This window comes from Chenopodium album, chromosome 15 (genome assembly GCF_948465745.1).
Source record: "Chenopodium album chromosome 15, dcCheAlbu1.1, whole genome shotgun sequence".
NCBI lineage: Eukaryota > Viridiplantae > Streptophyta > Magnoliopsida > Caryophyllales > Amaranthaceae > Chenopodium > Chenopodium album.
The window spans coordinates 8,035,510-8,057,168 of record NC_137848.1 but is presented as its reverse complement, the minus strand read 5'-3'; the positions used below and the strand labels follow the sequence as shown (position 1 = coordinate 8,057,168).

The following is a 21,659-nucleotide window of genomic DNA, read 5'->3' as shown; positions in this document are numbered from 1 at the left end:
TACCTCTGCACTAGACTTAGAAAGAGTAGCATGACGTTTCGATGACCAGGAAATCAAATTATCACCCAAATTTACACAATATCCAGAGGTAGATCGTCTCGTATCGGGACACCCACCCCAATCAGCATCTGTATAGGATATAAGTGTAGAAATAGAAGAAGGATAAAGACGCAAACCATGGTCAAGAGTGCCTTGGATGTATCGGATTATCCGCTTCAGAGCAGACATGTGAGTTTCCTTTGGATCATGCATGTGTAAGCATACCTGTTGGACCGCATATGAGATATCCGGCCTCGTAAAAGTGAGGTACAGTAGAGCCCCAGCTAGGCTACGGTACAATGTGGGGTCGGAAAAGGGAGAGCCGGAAGAGCTGTCCTTCGACTTCACCTCAACAGGTGTAGCTGAGGGCTTACATGAAGACATCCCTGCTCGCTCAATAATATCCTCTGCATACTTGCGTTGTGACAAAAATAAACCACCCTTATGTCTTGTCACTGCTATGCCAAGAAAATAATTAAGTGGACCCAAGTCCTTCATAGCAAATTCCGAGCTAAGAAGGGACATAATATAACACCGCAGAGTATCAGAAGAAGCAGTTAGAATAATGTCATCAACATATAAAAGCAAATAAGCCACATTTTTCCCCTGACGATAAATAAATAGGGAATTGTCACTCTTACTATTGGTGAAACCAATAGAAGCAACAAAATCTGCAAACCTCTTATACCATGCCTGGGGTGCCTGCTTAAGTCCATATAACGATCCCCGCAGTAAACACACATAATCAGGGTGAGTTTTATCACGGTACCCAAGTGGTTGATGCATATAGACTGTCTCCTGAAGCTCACCATGTAGAAAAGCGTTCTTAACATCAAGTTGATGGATCGACCAAGCTTTAGACAAAGCAAGGCTAAGAACAGTACGAATAGTAGCCGGTTTCACAACCGGACTAAAAGTCTCCCCACAATCAATGCCAACCTGTTGTGTTTTGCCATCACCTACAAGACGGGCTTTATGCCTCTCAAAAGAACCGTCAGATTTCACCTTGTGAGTAAAAATCTACATAGAACGAATAACATTAACATCAGGTGGACGGGGCACCAACTCCCACGTCTTATTTTTAATAAGAGCATTAAATTCATCATCCATGGCCATTTTCCAATTCGGGTCACGAAGAGCAGAAATGGGGTTACGGGGCAAAGGTGATTTCGTAACCGTAGTCACTGTAGCACTAAAAATTTTATATTTTGGATTAGGCTTGACTATACCATTTCTACTTCGTGTCATGATAGGAGAAGAAAAGGGAATTGGATGTTGAATTTGTGGGTTAGGAGGAGCAGTGGGCTGATTTGCGCTTGGGCCGTCTGCATGGGTAGGACTTACCTGGGCCGTGGTTGATTGAACAGGCCCACGGTCCAAGGAAGTCCTAGTCTGCCCATCAGAAGCTTGCACGCAAGGAGGAGGAGAGGGGAAATGAATTGGGCTGAATTGTGGAGGTGAATTCGGTGGCCCAGTAGAAATAGGGGAGGCCGAATTGGGCTGGTTAGGTTGGTTTGCCGAATTGGGCTGCCCAGAAGAGTGTAAGTGGTGAATGACATATGAACTAAGTCCATCATCCAAGAAGTCATATGCATGGGAAGGGGGGCTATACAACTTAGCAAAAGGAAAAACACTTTCATCAAAAATAACATGCCTACTAATTATAATTTATTAGATGACAAGTCATAGCATTTGTAACCCCTATGATTCGGTGGATACCCCAAAAATACGCAAGGTGTAGAACGAGGTTGTAATTTGTTAATGGTAGTAGAGAGAAACAAGGGGTAACACAAACACCCAAAAACACGCAAATAAGAGTAAGAAGGTTCCTTTTGGTAAAGAACTTGGAGAGGGGACTTATATTCTAGCAATTTACTTGGTAGAATATTATGTAAATATGTCGCCATTTGTAATGCATGATGCCAAAATGACGGAGGTAAATAAGCATGAGCAAGAAGGGTGCGAATAATATTATTCAAGGATCGTATTTTTCTCTCGACCTTTCCATTTTGTGAAGACGTATAAGGACATGAAAGACGAAAAGACATGCCATTAGACTCACATAATGCCCAAAAAGGTCCGTTATCATACTCCCTCCCATTATCACATTGAAATGTTTTAATAGGCCGTTCAAATTGGGTGCGGATTAATTCTTGGAAATGTGATATATGTCTAAAAACGTCCGACTTTTTAGCCAAGGGAAAAGTCCATAAAAATTTAGAATAATCATCTAAAACAAGCATATAATAACGATGACCCGAAGAACTTAAAATGGGAGAAGTCCAAAGATCACTATGAACAATATCAAACGGCATAGAAGTAGTAGATTGAGATGAAATTAAAGGCAATTTGACATGTTTTCCAAGTACACAAGAATGACAAACACGAGAACTAGGAGTTTGATTACATTCAATGTATTTATTACTCGAAAGTGCCTTTAAAATAGAAGAACCCGGATGACCCAAACGATCATGCCATAAGGTTGATGCTAAAGCAGTAAAGGAGGATGGAGTAGAACTTGAAAAAATGCTAGTGAGTGGATAAAGGTCCCCTTGACTTTCACATCTCATTATTGGCATCCCCGTCCGATAATCCTTCACAGAAAAACCATAAGGGTCAAACTCAACAGACACACAATTATCAGTTGTGAATTTCCTAACAGAAATTAAATTTTTAATGAGTTTGGGTGCATGAAGGACATTATTAAGAGATAAAGGAGGGTTCGGGGAAGGCAATGTAGTATGACCACAACTACGAATTGGAATAGTATGACCACTACCAACAATAATACCATTAGGATGATTGCTCAAATTAAAATAAGACGAGAGATTACCATTGGAGGATGTCATGTGCGAGGTTGCACCGGTGTCCATATACCAAGAAGGATCGGGTTGGTTCAACGTCATGGTGTGCATTGCCGATTCTATATCGGTCGGGACATAGGACTGCTGGGACGCTGCATATGCATGCTGAGGACGAGGGCCTAGAATGCTGGACTGCTGCTTCATTGGGCCTTGAGGTCTGGCCCACCCTTGGGTTGGGTATGGACATGGTGGGCTAGACCATTGAGGAACCCACCCCCAAGGTGGGAATTGATTCTGCCAAGGAGATGGAAACGACCCCCACCCCTGCTGCTGTCCGTACTACTGTTGACCCGGGCCACTGCGACCACCGCCGGTGGTCTGACCGCCACCTGTATCAGCGCCGCGACTGCCACCCGAAGACTGACCACCACCGAACTGCTTCTTGCCACCAGTTTTTTTCAGTTTGTTGTTCTTGTTTCGAGAATGACCCGAGTCACTCCCCGAATCAGAATCACGCAAGGAACCAGCCACCAAAACCGTTGCCGACGCAGCCTTCTTCGCCAACCCAGCTCCTTCCAAAGTGAGCATGGAACGGGCTTGATAAAATTGAGGCAAAGGGTTGCTCTGCCGAGTCAACGTAGCCACGCCATTGTATGGTTCGGTAAGACCGGAAACCAATTGAAGAACAAGCCGATTGTTATCCACCGGAGCCCCGACATTCTTCAATTGATCGGAGAGGCTTTTAAGCCGTTGACAATACGCCGAAGCGTTAGGAAAATTCTCCATATGAGTATTAGAGAACTCATGTTCAAGAGCCACAGCACGGGAATTCTGATTGTCTTGAAAAATATCACGCAACCGATCCCAAGCCTCCATAGCCGTGGAGTTAGGTTCGATAATGGTGTCCAAAAGGTCCCTCGAAATTGTGGAATAAATCCACCCAAGAACCGTTGCGTCCAAAGTCGTCCAGAGCTCTTTTTCTTCATCAGTGGAAGGGGCAGCAACCTTCTTCTTTGGAGCAATTATATGGTTGAGAACCTTATGAGACCGAGCGTGTACCTTGAATAGTTTCGCCCAAGTAGAGTATGCATCATTCTCCATTGCAAGGGTTAGGGGAATGTTACTCTTGATGTTTGAGACTGTGAAAGCCGGATGAAAGGAAGCCTTTGAATCCGTCATGATTGTGAGAAGAGGAAAAGAAGAAACAGGGTAGAAGAGATGAGAAGAGAAGGCGGAACAGAGAGTTTAGGGTGCAGCGGAAATAACCCTAAGCAACTGATACCATAAAGTAATTTAATCCGTGAGTATTTCATTCCATATTGCTGTGTATATATACAACTTACAAGCTAAGCATAAGCCACTAATTAAGGCTATAAACAAGGCTATACAATAGGCAAGAATATTTACAATTGACTAAGATAATTATTTACATAATTATCTTAACACTATTAACTTTATGGTTGGTTGAGGGTTTTTATTTTTTTATTTTACACACTACAAGGATATTACTTAGCTAGGAACATTTTAATGACTTGACTGCTAAACATAATGACAAATTTTTCTTCGTCATCACATAACTATAGCTTGAAAATAAAGATTAGTTATGACATTTTTCATTGTCATATAACGATAGCTTGAAAATAAAGGATATTTACAACTATTCGAGACTTTGAGTACTAGTTTTTGCTAGTTACATATGCCCTTAACTTATACGAGATATTGAAGAAGCAATGTCAGGCCATACCGAACCTTGTTAAGATTAAAACTTTGTCATTATCAAAGGAATTCAGTTAAATCCTTCTAATATTACTTCACTGTTAGAATTGGCACACTTCAACAAAAATAAAAATCTCTATTATATGGATTTAAAGGGTCCAAATCCTCTATCCCACCTTTTGTGTCCCATTCCATATGATGCTCGATTTTATTGGTACATATCATTTAAACTATTTATTTTCTTGATTCAATTTTTATATTAATTATATTAATAGCAAATATAATTACATTGAATTTACATGATTTATATTCTAGTCCTTATCTCTTTTTTTATATGTATACAATTATGTTTACTTTTTGAGGCAAAAAAAAAAAAAAAAAAAAAGGTAAATATAATTATTTTTTCTTTTATATTACCTCCATAACTTTACAAGAATCCTAATTTTTTGAAAAAAAAAATTACCTTATTCATTCTTTTTTTAATTGCATCAATAATTATAAATACCAAAGCACCAAAATTTCAATTTAAGTGATACTCCACTAGAAGTAATTTTCTTATATTGTCATGTCCAAGTATCCAACTTTACCGAATCGATGATATAATTTGATTGTACAAGTGTTGTGGCAATTGTTGTGGGTGTATTTAGTGGCTCCATTGAATAGTGATAGCATGGCTTATAAGAAGCTGCCATTATAATTTTAGGTAGAAAGATCATGTTAAATTGTGGAAAAAAAACAAAAAACTTAAAAAAATAATGGAGTTCAAATAATTGTATACAAGAAAAGAAAAGAAAAGAAAAGACAAAAGACTAGAATTTTAATCATGTAAATTCTATTTAATTTTATTTACCATTAATAAAATATAAAAATTAAATAAGAAAATAGATATTTAAAAAGACATGGACCAATAAAATTAAGTGGTATATGAAATGGAACAAAAAAATGGAATAGAAGATTTGGACCCGGATTTTAGTAAGTACCGTTTCAAATTGATGCACTCCCAAAATTCCATGCCAAAAATACAACAAATGACTTCCAAGTCAAAAAGCCAGTGAATTTTCCACAAAATGTCCCATTCTATACTGTAAACTTATAAAGCTTATCTTAGAATAATGCCAGGCCAGGACATTAATATAAGAAACTACCTGTTAACAAAATTAAGCAAAAACTATTTTTCCTCTCATAACATGGAACATAAGCAAGGACTTAAAAGTATAGATGTGTAGAGTTTCAGGATATTGACATCGTGATGAACATCAAATTAAAAGAACACTATTGTAATGCACTATTTAAAGGTGGGCATCGTGCCGTGCCAAATTTTGGCACACCCCAGCCCACGGCACGGCACGCCCACGTGCCTAGCGGGCCGTGCCGTGTCGGACTGCGGGTCAACCCGTATTTTTTAAAAATATATATGTATATAAAAAAAATCGATTTATTGTGTTATAAATAATTAAATAAGTTTATATAAATTAATCGATTTATATAAACTTATTTAATTAAGTTTATTTATATAAATTTAATTAAATAACTTAATATAAATAAGTTTATATAAATAAACTTAATTAAATAAGTTTATATAAATAAATTTATTTATTTATTAATTAAATAGGTTTATTTAATTAAATAAGTTTATATAAATAAATTTATATAAATAAACTTAATTAATTAAGTTTTATTTGGGCACGGGCTGTGCCACGTGCCGGATTTCAATTGTTTATTCACGGGCCGCTCACGGCCCACAAGTGGGCCGTCGGGTCGTGTCGGGCCCGCGTGCCGGCACGGCCCGTGCGCATCTTTAGCACTACTCGTGATATAAACTCGAGTTGATTAGTATAATTAATCTGACACTTTCAATACATGATCCATGCCAATCCTTAAGCACATTTTGAACAAGTCTCAACCCATGCCATATTGCCAGAAATTTCATTCGTCGTGAGTGACAGACAAAAAAGTTAAAAAGTTATCAAATTTATTGGTATACAGATTACGGAAGAAAAAGACTTGGTGCAATTAGTGACAGGGGATGCCCAGTTAATCTCTTTGATTGCTTTAGTTTGTCAATTTATTTCGCCAACTCAGCATTTGAAGTTAGATTGTGATGACTCAGCGGCGCATATAGACACGTAGGCAAGCAATTTATAAACGCCGCTTATTTCCTCCATTGAAGCTGCCACCGACACTTATTTCATCCATTGAAGCTGCCACCGAACACTTATTTCCTACATTAAAGCTACCACCGACACCACTATCTTCCGCCGTTAACCCGTCTACCGACACCACCACCTTTGGAGGCGAACGAAAACCCTAGGAATAAAAGGTGAAATTAAGGGCATGGTTAACCCCAAAGGGTAGAGGTGACCAAGAACATGGTGTTGGTGAGCAGTGGGTGGAGAATGGTGGAGAGAGAAAGGTGGAGGTGGTGTTTCTAGGCAGCTGCCATTGTTGAATGAAGGTAGCAAGCTTTGAGGAGAGGTAAAGCGAGTTAACGATGAAATTGGCTTTAACTCTGTGTCTTACGTGTTCAGCCAAGTCATAGTCAATGTGGGCGTATGAACATGTCACATAGGTAAATTGACTAACGAATCCCTAATTTTAATGATGGAAATACTTAGAGTACCCCTAGATTGATGTTTTAAAGCAATCAAAGAGATAAACAGAAAATTGCTCATTAGTGACTTGCAGGTCAGCCGGGGTATGGGCTTTTCATGGCATAGTACATGAACGTGTGGTTGTAAATACTCCTTCTGTTCCTAGCTAGCAAAAACAACCAGAAATATCTTTGAGACATTCTGAAAAAATAGGTGCATCTGCAAGAACATGTCCCATTCCAATTACAGAAATGCAATGTGGATTGCACCAAAAAAAAAAAAAAAAAAAAAAAAAAGCAATGTGGTAAACAAGAGTTTTTACGTGCGTATGATGAAATAATGAATTGTACTCGTAGTGATAATTGATAAATAGCAGATGCGGTATGATTTGTAACAATTGTAACATATTCCTTTTTTTTAATAAATAAAATCATAGCATGAAATCATAGCTATAAATAAGTGTAGCACTACTGCACTAGCATTATAATGGGTATATAAATAAAACATCAATTTAAAACTAATGACTTCCAAATTAAAGTTCCAAGTCAAAAAGTTAGTCATATTTCCAGAAAAATAAATGCATATTTTCCACTTTAAACTTATAACGGCTGACCTTATGATATTCTTCAATTTGACAATTTCTTACCGAAATTTCGTCTCTATCAATTACAATGAATATATGGAAGAAATGCTAGTTTTATGCCAATCCTAGCTAGCAAAATCTACCGTGTATGTGCATAACTCCATGCAACCAAATTCAACCGTCTTTGTTACGTTGCATTATTATTTATTGAAAGGTAGTTGTCTATTGTATGTACTAGCTTAGCCTCTATACTTCATCATTGAGCAAACCTTGAGTTGTATATATAGTTGAATATCAACAACGGTTTCATTCATTCACAAACATTTCTCCTAGTACCTCATGTACTGCTTCAAAATGTAGATAATTCCACTCATTTCTTTTTCTTGGCCTTTTCTCTTAATCTTGATTGTTTGGCTATGCACTTGCTGTTGTACACCTTTTGTTTCTTGCCAATGTCTTCACGATCAAAAGTCTTTACTACTTGAGTTTAAAAACAATCTTACATTCGATCCCTATTCTTATGACAAGCTCGAGGGGTGGAATCGGAACACCGACTGCTGCCACTGGAGCAGTGTTACATTCAACAACTCCAACGGTCGAGTCATTGGGCTCAACTTGAGCAACAAAGGGATTATTGGCGGCATCGACAACTCAAGTAGTTTGTTTCATCTTCAGTTCCTTCAGAGCTTGAATTTGGGGAACAATTATTTGGGGAACAATTATTTTCAAGGTGCAATTATGAGTTTCAACCTTTCTTTCAACCACTTAGTGGAGCTAGAACCTTTGACATTCTCATATGATGCAGGGGCTATAGACCTCTCTTTTAATAATCTTCAAGGCGAATTCCCAGTTGTCAAATCCAATTACGCCTATTTAGATTGTTCAAACAATAATTTCACTTCCATCAATCCAGACATTGGAAACCGTTTATCATATGCAAGCTACTTGTCGTTTTCAAGAATTAACTTACATGGGAGCATCCCTATGTCACTATGTAATGCCACAAATCTAGAGTATTTAAATCTAGAACACAATCATTTGGATGGCACAATTCCTAAATGTTTTACTACCATGACTCAACTCAAAGTATTGAATTTGAGAGGAAACAAATTAGATGGCGAAATCCATGGTAGATTATTCAAAAAAGGTTGTAGTTTACAAACTCTCAACTTGAATGAGAATTTTCTACAAGGAAGGATACCTCGATCACTAGCCTAGTGCAAAGCACTAAAGGTATTATATCTTGGAAAAAATCAATTCAATGACACCTTTCCTTGTCATTTGAAAACCTTGTTCGGCTTGCAAGTTCTTGTCCTTCAATCTAACAAGCTCCATGAAACCATTGTTTGTCCGGAGAGACGCTCAATCTGGTCATCACTTCAAATTATAGACATCTCTTCCATTCACTTTGTTGGTGAGCTAAAAGCACAAAGTCTTTGCAAGTGGAGGTTGATGATGACAGGAACAACTAAAGAGAAATCAAAATCCAAGTTTTTGCAAAGCTCTAGTTCAACTGGTGAATACTACCAAAATTCAGTGTCAGTCAACTTTAAAGGTAATACTTATGAGTTGCAATACATCCTAACAATCTTCACTAGCATTGATCTGTCCAACAATGCTTTTCATGGGGAGTTACCACAAGAGTTGGGAAATTTGAATGCTCTTGTAGTTCTCAACCTCTCTTAAAACTCCTTCTCAGGCCATATTCCATCATCATTTGGGAATTTGAGCCAGATTGAGTCATTGGATCTTTCTTGGAATAACTTGAGTGGGAAGATACCTACACAACTTGCAAACATGAATTTCCTCGGCTATTTGAACCTTTCCTTCAATGAGTTGTCAGGAAAGATCCCAACAGGCACTCAACTTCAATCATTCAACGCATCTTCATATGAAGGCAACCAAGGACTCTACGGTCCACCATTGACAATAAGAGATCCAACAATGACTCCACCTACTTCTTCAGAGGCATCAAATTGGAGTTCAAAGAATGAACGAGAGTGGATGTTAATGGGTGCTGAAGTTGGGTTTCCGGTTGGGATCACCGTCTTTGTGGGGCCTATTTTTACATTAAAAGGTATAGGGAATGGTATTGCAAGTATCTTCATAGATTGATCATGAAAATCCTACGAAAGGAAGACAATAGTACAAGGGCAAGGAGGAGGAGAAGGAGGAACCAACAAAGGCACAGACAGACGCTAGACCCCTAGAAAGGGATGAAATAGAAAAATTGAACGATTGGTAAGTTTGAATTTATATGTTCATATATAGCAACTTATTAAACTTGCCCATCAACATATTTGAATCTAATTAAATGCATTTCTTTTAACTACTAAAAATCATCATTAATTTTTTAATTGCAGCTAGATTAAATAGTTCTATGTAAAAATAAAAATAAATCAATAATAATCATTGCCTTTTTCAATGGCCATTTTTTTTTAAAAAAAAAACCAACTATCTAGTCATTACAAAATCTTCTAAGGTAGTAAGGTTAATTATTAAATGTAACTATATGCAAGGCTTTGTCACAAAAGTTAAGATAGGTTTATATAATAATTATTTCAGTACATCATAATATAAATTTGTATTTCTCTATGTTTGGATAGTTAGTTGTTGAATCTCTCATTCATGGTTATATCTTTTCATCTAGGTATTGCTGACACGATGTGGATGACAGAAATGCAATGTGCCAAGCAAGAGTTTATGCACTAGTATGGTGATCGAAATAATGATTATAGTAAGTTGGTAACAAGTATAGTTTGTAAAATGGTATAAGTTGTATAAGTAATTAAGGCATAATACTACTTCTAGTTATTGTTGCCACTTTTCAGTTGTATTCCCACTGCTAATTATGGAATTAGCATCGCTTAATAAATTATACTTCGTAGAATAGATCCGATGAAACATTTACTAATCCTTTGATAAGTATGTCTAAGTTGCGGTCTTATATATATCCAACAAGCTCCATGGAAGATGGAACCATGGTCATTCCTAGTTAAAGTCACTCAGTTTAGCCAATGCCTCAAATTATATTTTGGGCTTATCTTCCTTTCAATTTAGCAGCTAGGCCACGTAATATCCAAAATTCTGAGTGCTATTGTAAATTAGTACTACTGAATTTGAGCTGGCTTGAATAATTGGATCTCTCTTGCAACACCTTCAATGAATTATATATACCTCAACAGCTTGTACACTCAAATCTCCTGGACTACATACTTAAACTTATCCTTCCAAAAGCGTCAGGTTAGCTCCGATCCCAACATGCACCCAGCTTCAATAGTTTACATCGGACCCTATTTTGTGATACACCCAAATGTAGAATGGAGGAAATATTTTCTAGAAACTGACCAATTATTGATGCACATGAAATATCAAATGCGAAGAAAAAAAAATAACTGTTTCTCTCATACAAATTTCACAAACCAATGACAACTTTCGAAATTCAAGCAGACATTGTGCATTTCTAGCTCTGACCATGCACCACATTGTAGTCCACCTTGGTCAAAATGGATAGTATTGCTTGTTTATATAGGCAAAATTGGTATAAACTACCTTTTTTGTTCAACTTTTTTGAAAAAACCACCTTTTTGTCCAATTTTTTTTAAAAAACCACCTTTTATGTTTTTTTTTTTACTAAACCACCTTTTAAGTACCTAAAATTTTAATTACACCACCCCTATTTCAAATTATAACGAAAAATATAACTGAGACGTCAAAGGGGCCCACGACTTGTGCTTTTCCCTCCTAAATCATTTATTTTTTCCCTCCCAAAAACATTCAACCCTTCCCTCTATATAAATACATGACTAAATTGAGTAAAGCTCTAAAAAATCAAACCTAATTTTGCTGCACAAATTAAATTGTAGTCTTTGTTCATTCTCAAACCCTAAACTGAGGTAATTGAAGTGGATGGTTGAGATGGAAGGGAAGCTTTTGCTGTAGTTGTTGATTTGGAAATGGATGGTTGAGATACAATCCGTTAGATTTGAAATAGGGGTGGTGCAATCAAAATTTTAGCTACTTAAAAGGTGGTTTAGTAAAATAAAAAAAATAAAAAAAAATAAAAAAAAAAAAACATAAAAGGTGGTTTTTTCAAAAAAAAATTGGACAAAAAAGGTGGTTTATACCAATTTTGCCTTTATATAACATGTACATGAATACATCTTATAAAATCAGTGGAAGTACATATAGAAACACACCCATAAATACCAAATTAATCCATCTATAATGAAATATAGTAGTAATCAATTAGTATAATTTGTAAAACTTGAGTTGTACTCCGTACTAGTGTAAGTATGAAACTTTTATTAGTCAATTGTTGCCTCTTTATGAAGTTACAATCCCTTAATTTTAAAACTGATGAAACCTTTACTTATCATTTGAAAATCATGTTCAAGTTGCGTTCTTAGATCCAACAAGTCCCAAGGGACCATTTGGTCATTTCTATTTAGCTAATGAAGCTTAAACTTCGTCAATCTGCTTCATTAACCTAATTGTATTGCACACAAATTTAAAGTAATTCCTTTTTTCCCACTCATAACATGAAACCAAAGTAAGAAGTTAGAAGTAGATGTGTATGTAAACTTTGGAGATATCAACACCGTGATGAACATTCAACTTTTAAGAATACTACTAATATAATACACTAGTTTGTATGAAGTATGTAACAAGCTCAAGTTTATCAATGTAACAAGCTCAAGTTTAACAGTGAATCCACCCACTTCTTCAGAGGGATCAATTGGAGTTCAAAGAGTGAACGAGAGTGGATGTTAATGGGTGCCGAAGTTGGGTTTCCTGTTGGGATTACCATCTTTGTAGGGCCTATCCTTTACATCAGAAGATACAGGGAATGGTGTTGCAAGCATCTTCATAGACTGGTCATGAAAATCCTGCGCAAGGAAGATTACAGTACAAGAGCAAGGAGGACGAGAAAGAGGAACCAACAAAGGCAGAGACCACGCTAGACCCACTACATAAAGGGATGATGAAATAGTAAAAGTAGATGGATGGTAAGTGTGCATGATTTTTGTCTTGTTGGTATGTAAATTTCAAGTATCCCATAAATTCGTTTAAGAATTAAGATGTTTGAATCCAACTTAAAGTAGTTCCTTTGAACTACTAAAAATATTATAATCTACTCAGATCTCCTGCAAATCCGCAATAAGTGTCCTCCCCAATTAACCATGATCAACTTGATTGGAAAATTCATCATAATTCATACGAAGTGAAAGGAAAATTTGCAAGAAAGGTCATTTTAAGTGGTTGACCTTGTGAGAAAGACCCTTTTATAAAAAAAAAAAAAAAAAAAAAAAAGGTGGCGTAAAAGGTCCTTATATCCCATTTGGGTTGTGGGGAGGGTCTGTTGACCAAATTTCAATGTTGACTAGATTTTTTCCGGTCAAAAGTTACCTTTTTTTTCCTTTTCCCTCTTTTCCCCTCCTTTGTGCATAATTATTTGGCTGGAAAAATTCTAGTTAACGTCAGAGTTTGGTCAACAGACCCTCCTCACAACCCAAATGGAATATAAGGACCTTTTGTGCTACCTTTTTTTTATAAAAGGGCCTTCCTCACAAGATTGCCCACTTAAAAGGACCTTCTTCACAAATTTTCCTTCATAAAACTCTATCTTTTACACTATAATTTTTTTTTAGTCACTGTAGGGAATATTTCAAGCATTACCCCAAACTTGTGATCATACACTTAAGTATGGTGGCGTCCAAAGGGAAGGAAGATAGAGCAAAAGATTCGCCAACAAGTTTTAGGAACTTGTAAACCGTTCACAAGGTGAAGATTACACCCCATAACGATCCATGAGATCGTCAACTCCAAAAGGTCTTGAACCAAATAGGGTTCGGGGATGAGGGTACAAATCCAACCTAAAAGAGATTGAACCTGCCCTAAATAAGCCTCTACTTTATTCTTCTCGTATTCATGTGCGCTTTCTGACTAGCATGCAATCAATAGGTTAACCCTAAACCTGTTTATCTATGTTGGTTGATTATTAATGCATAAACAAAACTATTATTGGCGATCAATTGAATTATAATCATATTAGCCCTAAACAAGATTATTAATTATCTTATTAAGCATGATTACAAGTACAAATTCCCTTTAATCCTCCAAGAGAGGTGTGATCAGGCAATAACAATAAATAATCAAGCAACATAATAATAATCTTAAAAATCATAATAACAATCATAATAATCATAATTATCATAATCATGTTAAAGCATAATATTAATAGCAAGATCCTAGGCATGATACTAACAAGATTAATAACAAACCCTAGCATGTCACTAAGAATTAAAGATCAAAGCTTTAGCCCTAACATGATACTAACATGATATTAGAAAAGAGTAAAAGGCACCCTAAACATGATACTAGAAAGCAATAATAACATCCTAACATGACACTAGGAATTAAACAAATTTAAACATGCTTTCTACAAGAATAGAGCAATAAGATTACATACTTTGATGTCTCGTGCCTCTTTCTAATAACAAAATACACACGTTAGTAACTTCAAGGAAAATATAAAATTAAACAATCAAATTAAATAATTGAAATAGAGTTTAGGGACCAAACCCTCAGAAATTCACGTATAGGGCGAAGGCAACTTCGAACTTGGCTAGGTATTTCTAGATCTCGTGAATGCGGAATTTTGTTTGTGAAAAGCTAGAGAGAGTTTAGAGAGAATGATTGATGAATTGTTGATTGTGAATTGTAGATTGTTGATGAATAAAAACGGAGGTTTAGGACCCTATTTATAAGAAAACAGTCCGGAAATAGGTAGAATTTGATAAGGAATAAAACTCCACTCTATCGTTGCAAAACCGACCTTGTCGCCAGGCGACAAGGTCTGTCGCGTGGCGACAAGGCCTGTCGTTTGGCGATGGCCTGGATTCCTACGCGCTTTCAACACGGAGTCCACATACGAATCAAAATTGATTTGTAAAGTCCGTATGAAAACTGAAATCGTATTTTTCATAAAATAATATTTTATTCCAAATAAAACTTTATCAAAATATAATTATTAATTCTAATTCTATTAGGATTAAAGAAAACCTTCTAAAGAATTCTAGAAGACCATAATCAATTCTAATAACTTTAGGAATAACAATTAATATTGGGCCCTCCCCTAGATCATTGGGCCGCATGTAAAGATCAAACCGGGCCCAATTTAGTATTTTGGCCATAACTTCCTCATTATTCATCGGAATTGGGCTTATAATATATCGTCGGAAAGCTCTTTGCTAGTCCCATCCAACTACACCATTATTGGACCCTTGTCGTGGACCAAACTAAACTGGATTGGCTGTTTTCATAAAGTAGAGTTGTTTTCGAAAACAGAAAGAAAGAATTTTTAATAAAAACTAACCGCAACACTTGACTTTCACACTTTCACCTCGTTCGATAATTATTCGACGCAAAAGGTATTCATCACTGGGTTTGATTTTGGGGAGACACATTTGGGTGTCTACAGTCACATAAATGCCTATAGCTTGAAAATATAGAACAAATAGGACTATATGAGATCGACTTGAAAGACTACTAGACTAGCTATTGTATGTATGTTTGCCGGTTACATATGCCCTTATATATACGAGACTTTGATACTGAACCTTGTTAAGATTAAAAAAAAAATTATCATCATCAAAGGACTTAATTTAAGTCCTTCTGATACTCCACTCTCCCAATTTTCCATGCCAGAAGTTTCAATGAAACATCCTACAAAGATTAGGTACATGTACAAGTAGTATTGTTGGGCCCGACTGCCCGAGTCACCGAATTAATATTTTCAAAAAATACAACTAATGATTTCCAAGTCAAGAAAGAAAAAAAAAAAAAAAAAAAAAAAAAAAAATCCAAGTCAAGAAGCTAGGCCAGTCAATTTTCAAAAACATGTCCCATTATAATGTAAATTTATTAGAATGTCAGGACATTTATATAAAAAAAACTGTTGTTAAATATATTAATCAAAACCTTTATTTTCCACTCGTAACATGAAACCAAAGTGATAAACAATTAGAATTAGATGAACATTGATGAACATCAAATTAAAAGAATACTACGAAGTAATACAGTACACTAGTTTGTTTTTAACAAACTAAAGTTCATCAGCATAATTACTTCACTTATGGGATCAAGACTTTGATTGATTGATTAGTAAAAGTAATCCGACCCTTTCAAAACTTAATCCAATGCTTGAGCACATTTTGAATAGACTTAGTCAATAAAAAGGGCTGCACTGCATGCTTTAATGGCAGAAATTTCATCCATTCTGACTTTCTGAGTGAGACAGTATATCACAGTACAGTTGAAAAGTCCTCAAATTAAAGACGATATTATTGGTACATCCTGCTATAGGCTACATACAAAAGAAGACTTTGTGCAAGTATTGGCTTGCAGGTCAACCGTGATTTGGCTATTCACATAAATGTAACCTTGATTCAACCGTGAATAAGTCTATCAGCCAGCAAATTCAGCTGTCTTGGTTACGTTGCATTTATTGAAAGGTAGTTGCATTGTCATTTGTAGGTCACTATACTTCATGAATGAGCATACCATGAGTTAATAAAATGGTGAATATCAACAACGGTTTCATTCATTTTCAAATTAAACATTTCTCCTAGTACCTCACGTATCTCCAAAATGAAAACAATTCCACTCATTTCTTCTTCTTGGCCTTTTCTCTTCATCTTGATTGTATGGCTATGCACTTGCTGTTGTACAGCTTTTGTCTCTAGCCAATGTCTTGACAATCAAAAGTCTTTACTACTTGAGTTAAAAAACAATCTTACTTTCGCCCCTAATGTTTTAGACAAGCTTGAGGGGTGGAATCAAAGCACCGATTGTTGCCACTGGAGTGGTGTCACATGTGACAACTCTAATGGCCGAGTCATTGGGCTTGATTTGAGTAGCAAAGATATCACTGGTGGCATTGACGATTCAAGTAGTTTGTTTCATCTTCAGTTCCTTAAGAGCTTGAATTTGGCTAACAATAATGAGTTGCAAGGTGAAATTCCATCAAAAATTGGCACATTGTCTAGCCTCACTTACCTCAATTTGTCCGGGGTAGCAGGCTTCAGCGGACAAGTACCTATTGGAATATCACAACTTGTCAATTTAGTTGTCCTTGATATTTCAAGTTTACGGGACGAATTTGGGGAATTTGATGGATCATTATATATGAAGAAGCCAAACTTGGCGACAATCATTCGAAATCTGACTAATATCAAAGAACTCTATCTTGATTATGTCAGTAATTCAGCCATGGGGGATAAATGGTGCCAGGCGTTATCATCATCGCTCCCTCGCCTTCAAGTCTTGAGCATGTCTGGATGTGAGTTGAAGGGTGAAATCCACAATTCCCTTTCAAACCTCCACCATCTTTCCGTAATTATACTCGATGGTAACGAAATAGGTGGTCGAGTACCAGGATTTATAGCCAATTTCACAAACTTGACGAAGCTATCGCTTGCTGCATGTAGCCTAAATGGGATGTTCCCTTGGAAAATTTTTCAAGTACCCACACTAAGAACTCTTGACTTGTCAGCTAATGTTAACTTGCAAGGGACTTTGCCAGTTTTTTACAAGAATGGGTCTCTTGAGGAGATAATCCTTTATGATACAAACTTTCGTGGAAACTTGCCAAGTTCAATCAACAACCTCAAGAGACTTCGTGCAATTAACCTCTTCAATAATCATTTTTCTGGAATTGTACCAAGTTCCTTGAGCAACCTCAAGAAACTTCGTACAATTGATCTCACTTTTAACCAATTTTCTGGTCCAATTCCATCATTTTCATCCATGAAAAATCTAGAATCCATAAGTTTTAGTGGCAATAATTTGAATGGTTCAATCAATGGCACAGAATGGGATAAATTACTCAGTTTAAAAGAGCTTGACTTGTCAGATAATTTACTAGATGGAAGTATTTCAATGTCATTATTCAGTTTGCCATCACTTCAGTCGATCAGTTTGAATGGAAACAAATTCAGTGGGCAGCTGAATGAATTTTCAGGCATAGCTTCTTCCCATATTGTATTTCTTGACTTGAGAAACAATAGCTTGGAAGGGCTAATCCCAAAGTCATTTTTCCAATTAAGAGAGCTAGGGCATCTGGATTTGTCTTTCAATAGGCTCAATGGCACGCTAGACCTGGCAAATATTCTACAAAGCTTCAAGAACCTCATATTTCTTGATCTTTCTTTCAATCACTTGTCAATTGGTACAAACGATTCCGGGGAAAGCTCCACTTTTCCCCAGCTACAGATCCTATTTTTGGCTTCTTGCAACTTGCGTACCATCCCTACATTTTTAAATAACCAAACATCTTTACAAAATCTTGACCTTTCAATGAATCAAATCACAGGCACAATACCCGGGTGGTTGTGGCAAATTTCTAGTTTCAACCTTTCTTTCAACCACTTAGTGGAACTAGAACCACCTTTGCCATTCTCAAATGATTTATTACCAAGGTCTATAGACCTCTCTTCCAATAATCTTCACGGTCAATTCCCAGTTGTCAAATCCGGTTACGCCTACTTGGATTGTTCCAACAATAGCTTCACTTCCATCAATCCAGACAATGAAAACTATCTATCACATGCTAGTTACATGTCCTTTTCGAGAAATAACTTACAAGGGATCATCCCCGCGTCACTATGCAATGCCACAAATTTAGAGCTTCTTAATCTAGAACACAATCATTTGGGTGGCACAATTCCTGATTGTTTTACTACCATGACCCAACTCATCGTGTTGAAATTGAGAGGAAACCAATTACATAGTGAAATCCCTGATAGATTCACAAAAGGTTGCAGTTTACAAACTCTTGACTTGAACAACAATTTTATGCAAGGAAGGATACCTCGATCACTTGCCCACTGCAAAGATATGAAGGTATTAGATCTTGGAAATAATCAATTGAATGACACTTTTCCCTATCATTTGAACAGCTTGTCTAACTTACAAGTTCTCGTCCTTCATTCCAACAAGCTCTATGGAACTGTTGTTCTTCCATATAGTCACTCAATATGGCCATTACTTCAAATAATGGACATCTCTTCCAATCACTTTAACGGAGACCTGAAATCCCAAATTCTTTTCAAGTGGAGGTTGATGATGGCTGGTACAACGAAAGATAAATCAAAATCCAGGTTTTTGCAAAGCAATAGTTTAGGTGGTGCGTACTACCAAAATTCAGTGTCAGTCAACTTTAAAGGTAATACCTATGAGTTGCAATACATCCTAACAATCTTCACTAGCATCGATTTCTCCAACAACGCTTTTCATGGAGAGCTGCCAGAAGAGTTGGGAAATTTGAATGCTCTTGTAGTTCTCAACCTCTCTTATAACTCTTTCTCCGGCCATATTCCATCATCATTTGGGAATTTGAGCCAGATTGAGTCATTGGATCTCTCTTGTAATAACTTGAGTGGGAAGATACCTACACAACTTGCAAACTTGAACTTCCTCGGTTATTTGAACCTTTCTTTCAACGAGTTGTCGGGAAAGATCCCAACAGGCCCTCAACTTCAAACCTTCGACGCATCATCATATACAGGCAACCAAGGGCTCTACGGTCCACCATTGCCACCAAGAGATCCAACAGTGACTCCACCTACTTCTTCAGAGGGATCACATTGGAGTTCAAAGAGCGAACGAGAGTGGATGTTAAGGGGTGCTGAAGTTGGGTTTCCGGTTGGGATCACCGTCTTTGTAGGGCCTATCCTTTACATCAAAAGGTATAGGGAATGGTACTGCAAACATCTTCATGTACTGATCATGAAAATCCTACGAAAGGAAGATAATGTTACAAGGGCAAGGAGGAGGAGAAGGAGGAACCAGCAAAGGCAGAGACGCTAGACCCATAGAAAGGGTAAAAAAAAAGAAGAATTCAATGAAGGATAAGTATGATTTAATTTCTTTTTATATATATTATTGTTGTTTTCTCTCCTCTGTTTTGCCTCACTTAAAATACCATTTTTAATTGCCATTACACTGCCTTTTAAATTTCTAAGACTATTTGTTTCAAAAATAAACTTTCTAGTCTGTACAAAACCTTCCATTATACATTTATATCTCCATCAAAGAACGTAAGATTTTATCTCAAAGGCTACCATATAATAATTTTTTTATTAATAATTATTTCAATATTTCATAAATTGTACGTTATTGAATTTCTTATTCATGTGGTTTCATCTTTCATATAGGTGGTGTTGTTTCTGATCCTGCTGTGGATGACAGATATGTAATGTGCTGAATTAAAGATCTTACGCCAGTAAAATAATGAATTACAGTAATTAGTATAGTTTGTAAGAGTTGTAAAAGTATTAAGGTTTGTTTCAAAAAAAAAAAATATTAAGGTTTGACACTTTTTTAAATCAATTGTTGCCGCTTATAAACTATGTTCCTACTACTTTATACTACCTTCGTTATTTTAGTTGACACCGTTTGACTTTTGCACTATTCACAAACTACACTTTAACTAGCATTTGTGATTTATAACTATGATAAAACATGTCAAGTGGGGTCTTGTTTGAATCGTCTCAGTGTATATTTTATTAATTGTTGGAAGTTCTTGAAGTAAAACCAAGAAAGTTACGATGTTTATTCTTTTGACTGTTGGGATTTAATGGCTATTGGAATCCCTTGATTTTAGCTTCCTCTTATTGCTAATTTAATGGGCATTATTGCTGATTAATGTTGTTACTTAAATCTAGCCGTTACCTTTTTAATGTTGATTAAAGCTAGCTCTTATTGGGGATTAATGGGTGGATGTTACACCACTTGATTGATGACCATTTTCCCCTTAATTGCTGGTTGTTTTTACTCCCTCCATTGCCTTATAAATCAACCTTATTCACCTCCGAAAGATATAACAACAAAACCATCCATCTTTAACTTCTTACCTTCTCTTAAAATATATCTCTTCGGTTTTTGGGCAAGTATTCTGAATTCCAGTCGGGTTTGTGAGTGCACACAAATTCCGGCGCCGTGCTTATCCTGGAGGGCGACCGCTTGATGTCTACTGCACCGGGGTAGCGCGGAATCGTCTTTTAGGTCAGTGGTTTACCACGACGCGGCAATTTTCAATTGGTCTACACAACATTGAGATAAGTATTTTTTCGTTTAATTTGCTTATTTTCTAACATTAATATCCACTTTTTATAATTTTACAATGTCGAGAATTAGAGATATTAATTATTAAAATAGTGTGTTGACAAGCGTGAAAAGAGAAAAGTGTCAACTAAATAAAAACTAGAGGTGATGAAATAACTTCTCCTTTATAATTGAACTGATGTAGCTTTTACGTTCTTAGATCCAACAAGCCCCATGGAACCAATGCTTCGAATTTTATTACGGACTTATCATCCCGGCAATTTAATTAGCAGCCAAGTAAACCATTTAAAATTATCATCCCGGCAATTGCTACGATTAATATAACTCAATCTGAGCTAGCTTGAATCACTGCAAATGAGTTGGTGCTGCAAATTACATCGAAGTCTATATTTTGCAACACCCGAATGTAAAATTTAACCAATAATTAATGGAGCTGAGGTTATTTTCTAAAATTTGTCATGCATCCGAACAGATGTGAAATTAAGACACTGCTCTCGTACAAGTTTAACTAACCAATGACTATTTTTTGAAACTAGAACGATATATATGAAGAAGCATCTGATGCAAAAGATACACCACTTCTCACACACAATTTATGTCATGCTTAACACAATTTTAAATTTTTACTTTAACCAAGTTTAATTTTGAAAATAACTTAAATAATTTATTTATTAAACCATATTAAGTACTCTATTAAAAGTTGGTTGGGTATCTTATTATCTTGTTGTGTAATTATCATCGATAAATTTAACTTTAATGAATTTTTTGACAAGCTGTTTGTGATTATCAATATTGTTG

At 36.2% G+C, this 21,659-nt stretch overlaps 2 protein-coding genes across 2 annotated transcripts; one reads left to right on the top strand and one right to left on the bottom strand.

The window, feature by feature from the left end:
* Positions 1 to 3,182: 3,182 nt before the first annotated feature.
* LOC145580722 (uncharacterized) lies at positions 3,183 to 4,022 on the bottom strand. The gene has a single exon (XM_081637839.1). It carries the CDS (start codon positions 4,020 to 4,022, stop codon positions 3,183 to 3,185), a length of 840 nt encoding a protein of 279 aa, XP_081493965.1.
* A 5,166-nt stretch (positions 4,023 to 9,188) lies between these two features.
* Positions 9,189 to 18,703, top strand: LOC145580720 (receptor-like protein 7). The gene is made up of 4 exons (XM_081637837.1): positions 9,189 to 9,288; positions 9,433 to 9,810; positions 16,468 to 18,638; positions 18,695 to 18,703. The coding sequence occupies exons 1-4, from the start codon at positions 9,189 to 9,191 to the stop codon at positions 18,701 to 18,703; spliced, it is 2,658 nt and encodes an 885-aa protein (XP_081493963.1).
* Positions 18,704 to 21,659: the final 2,956 nt, after the last annotated feature.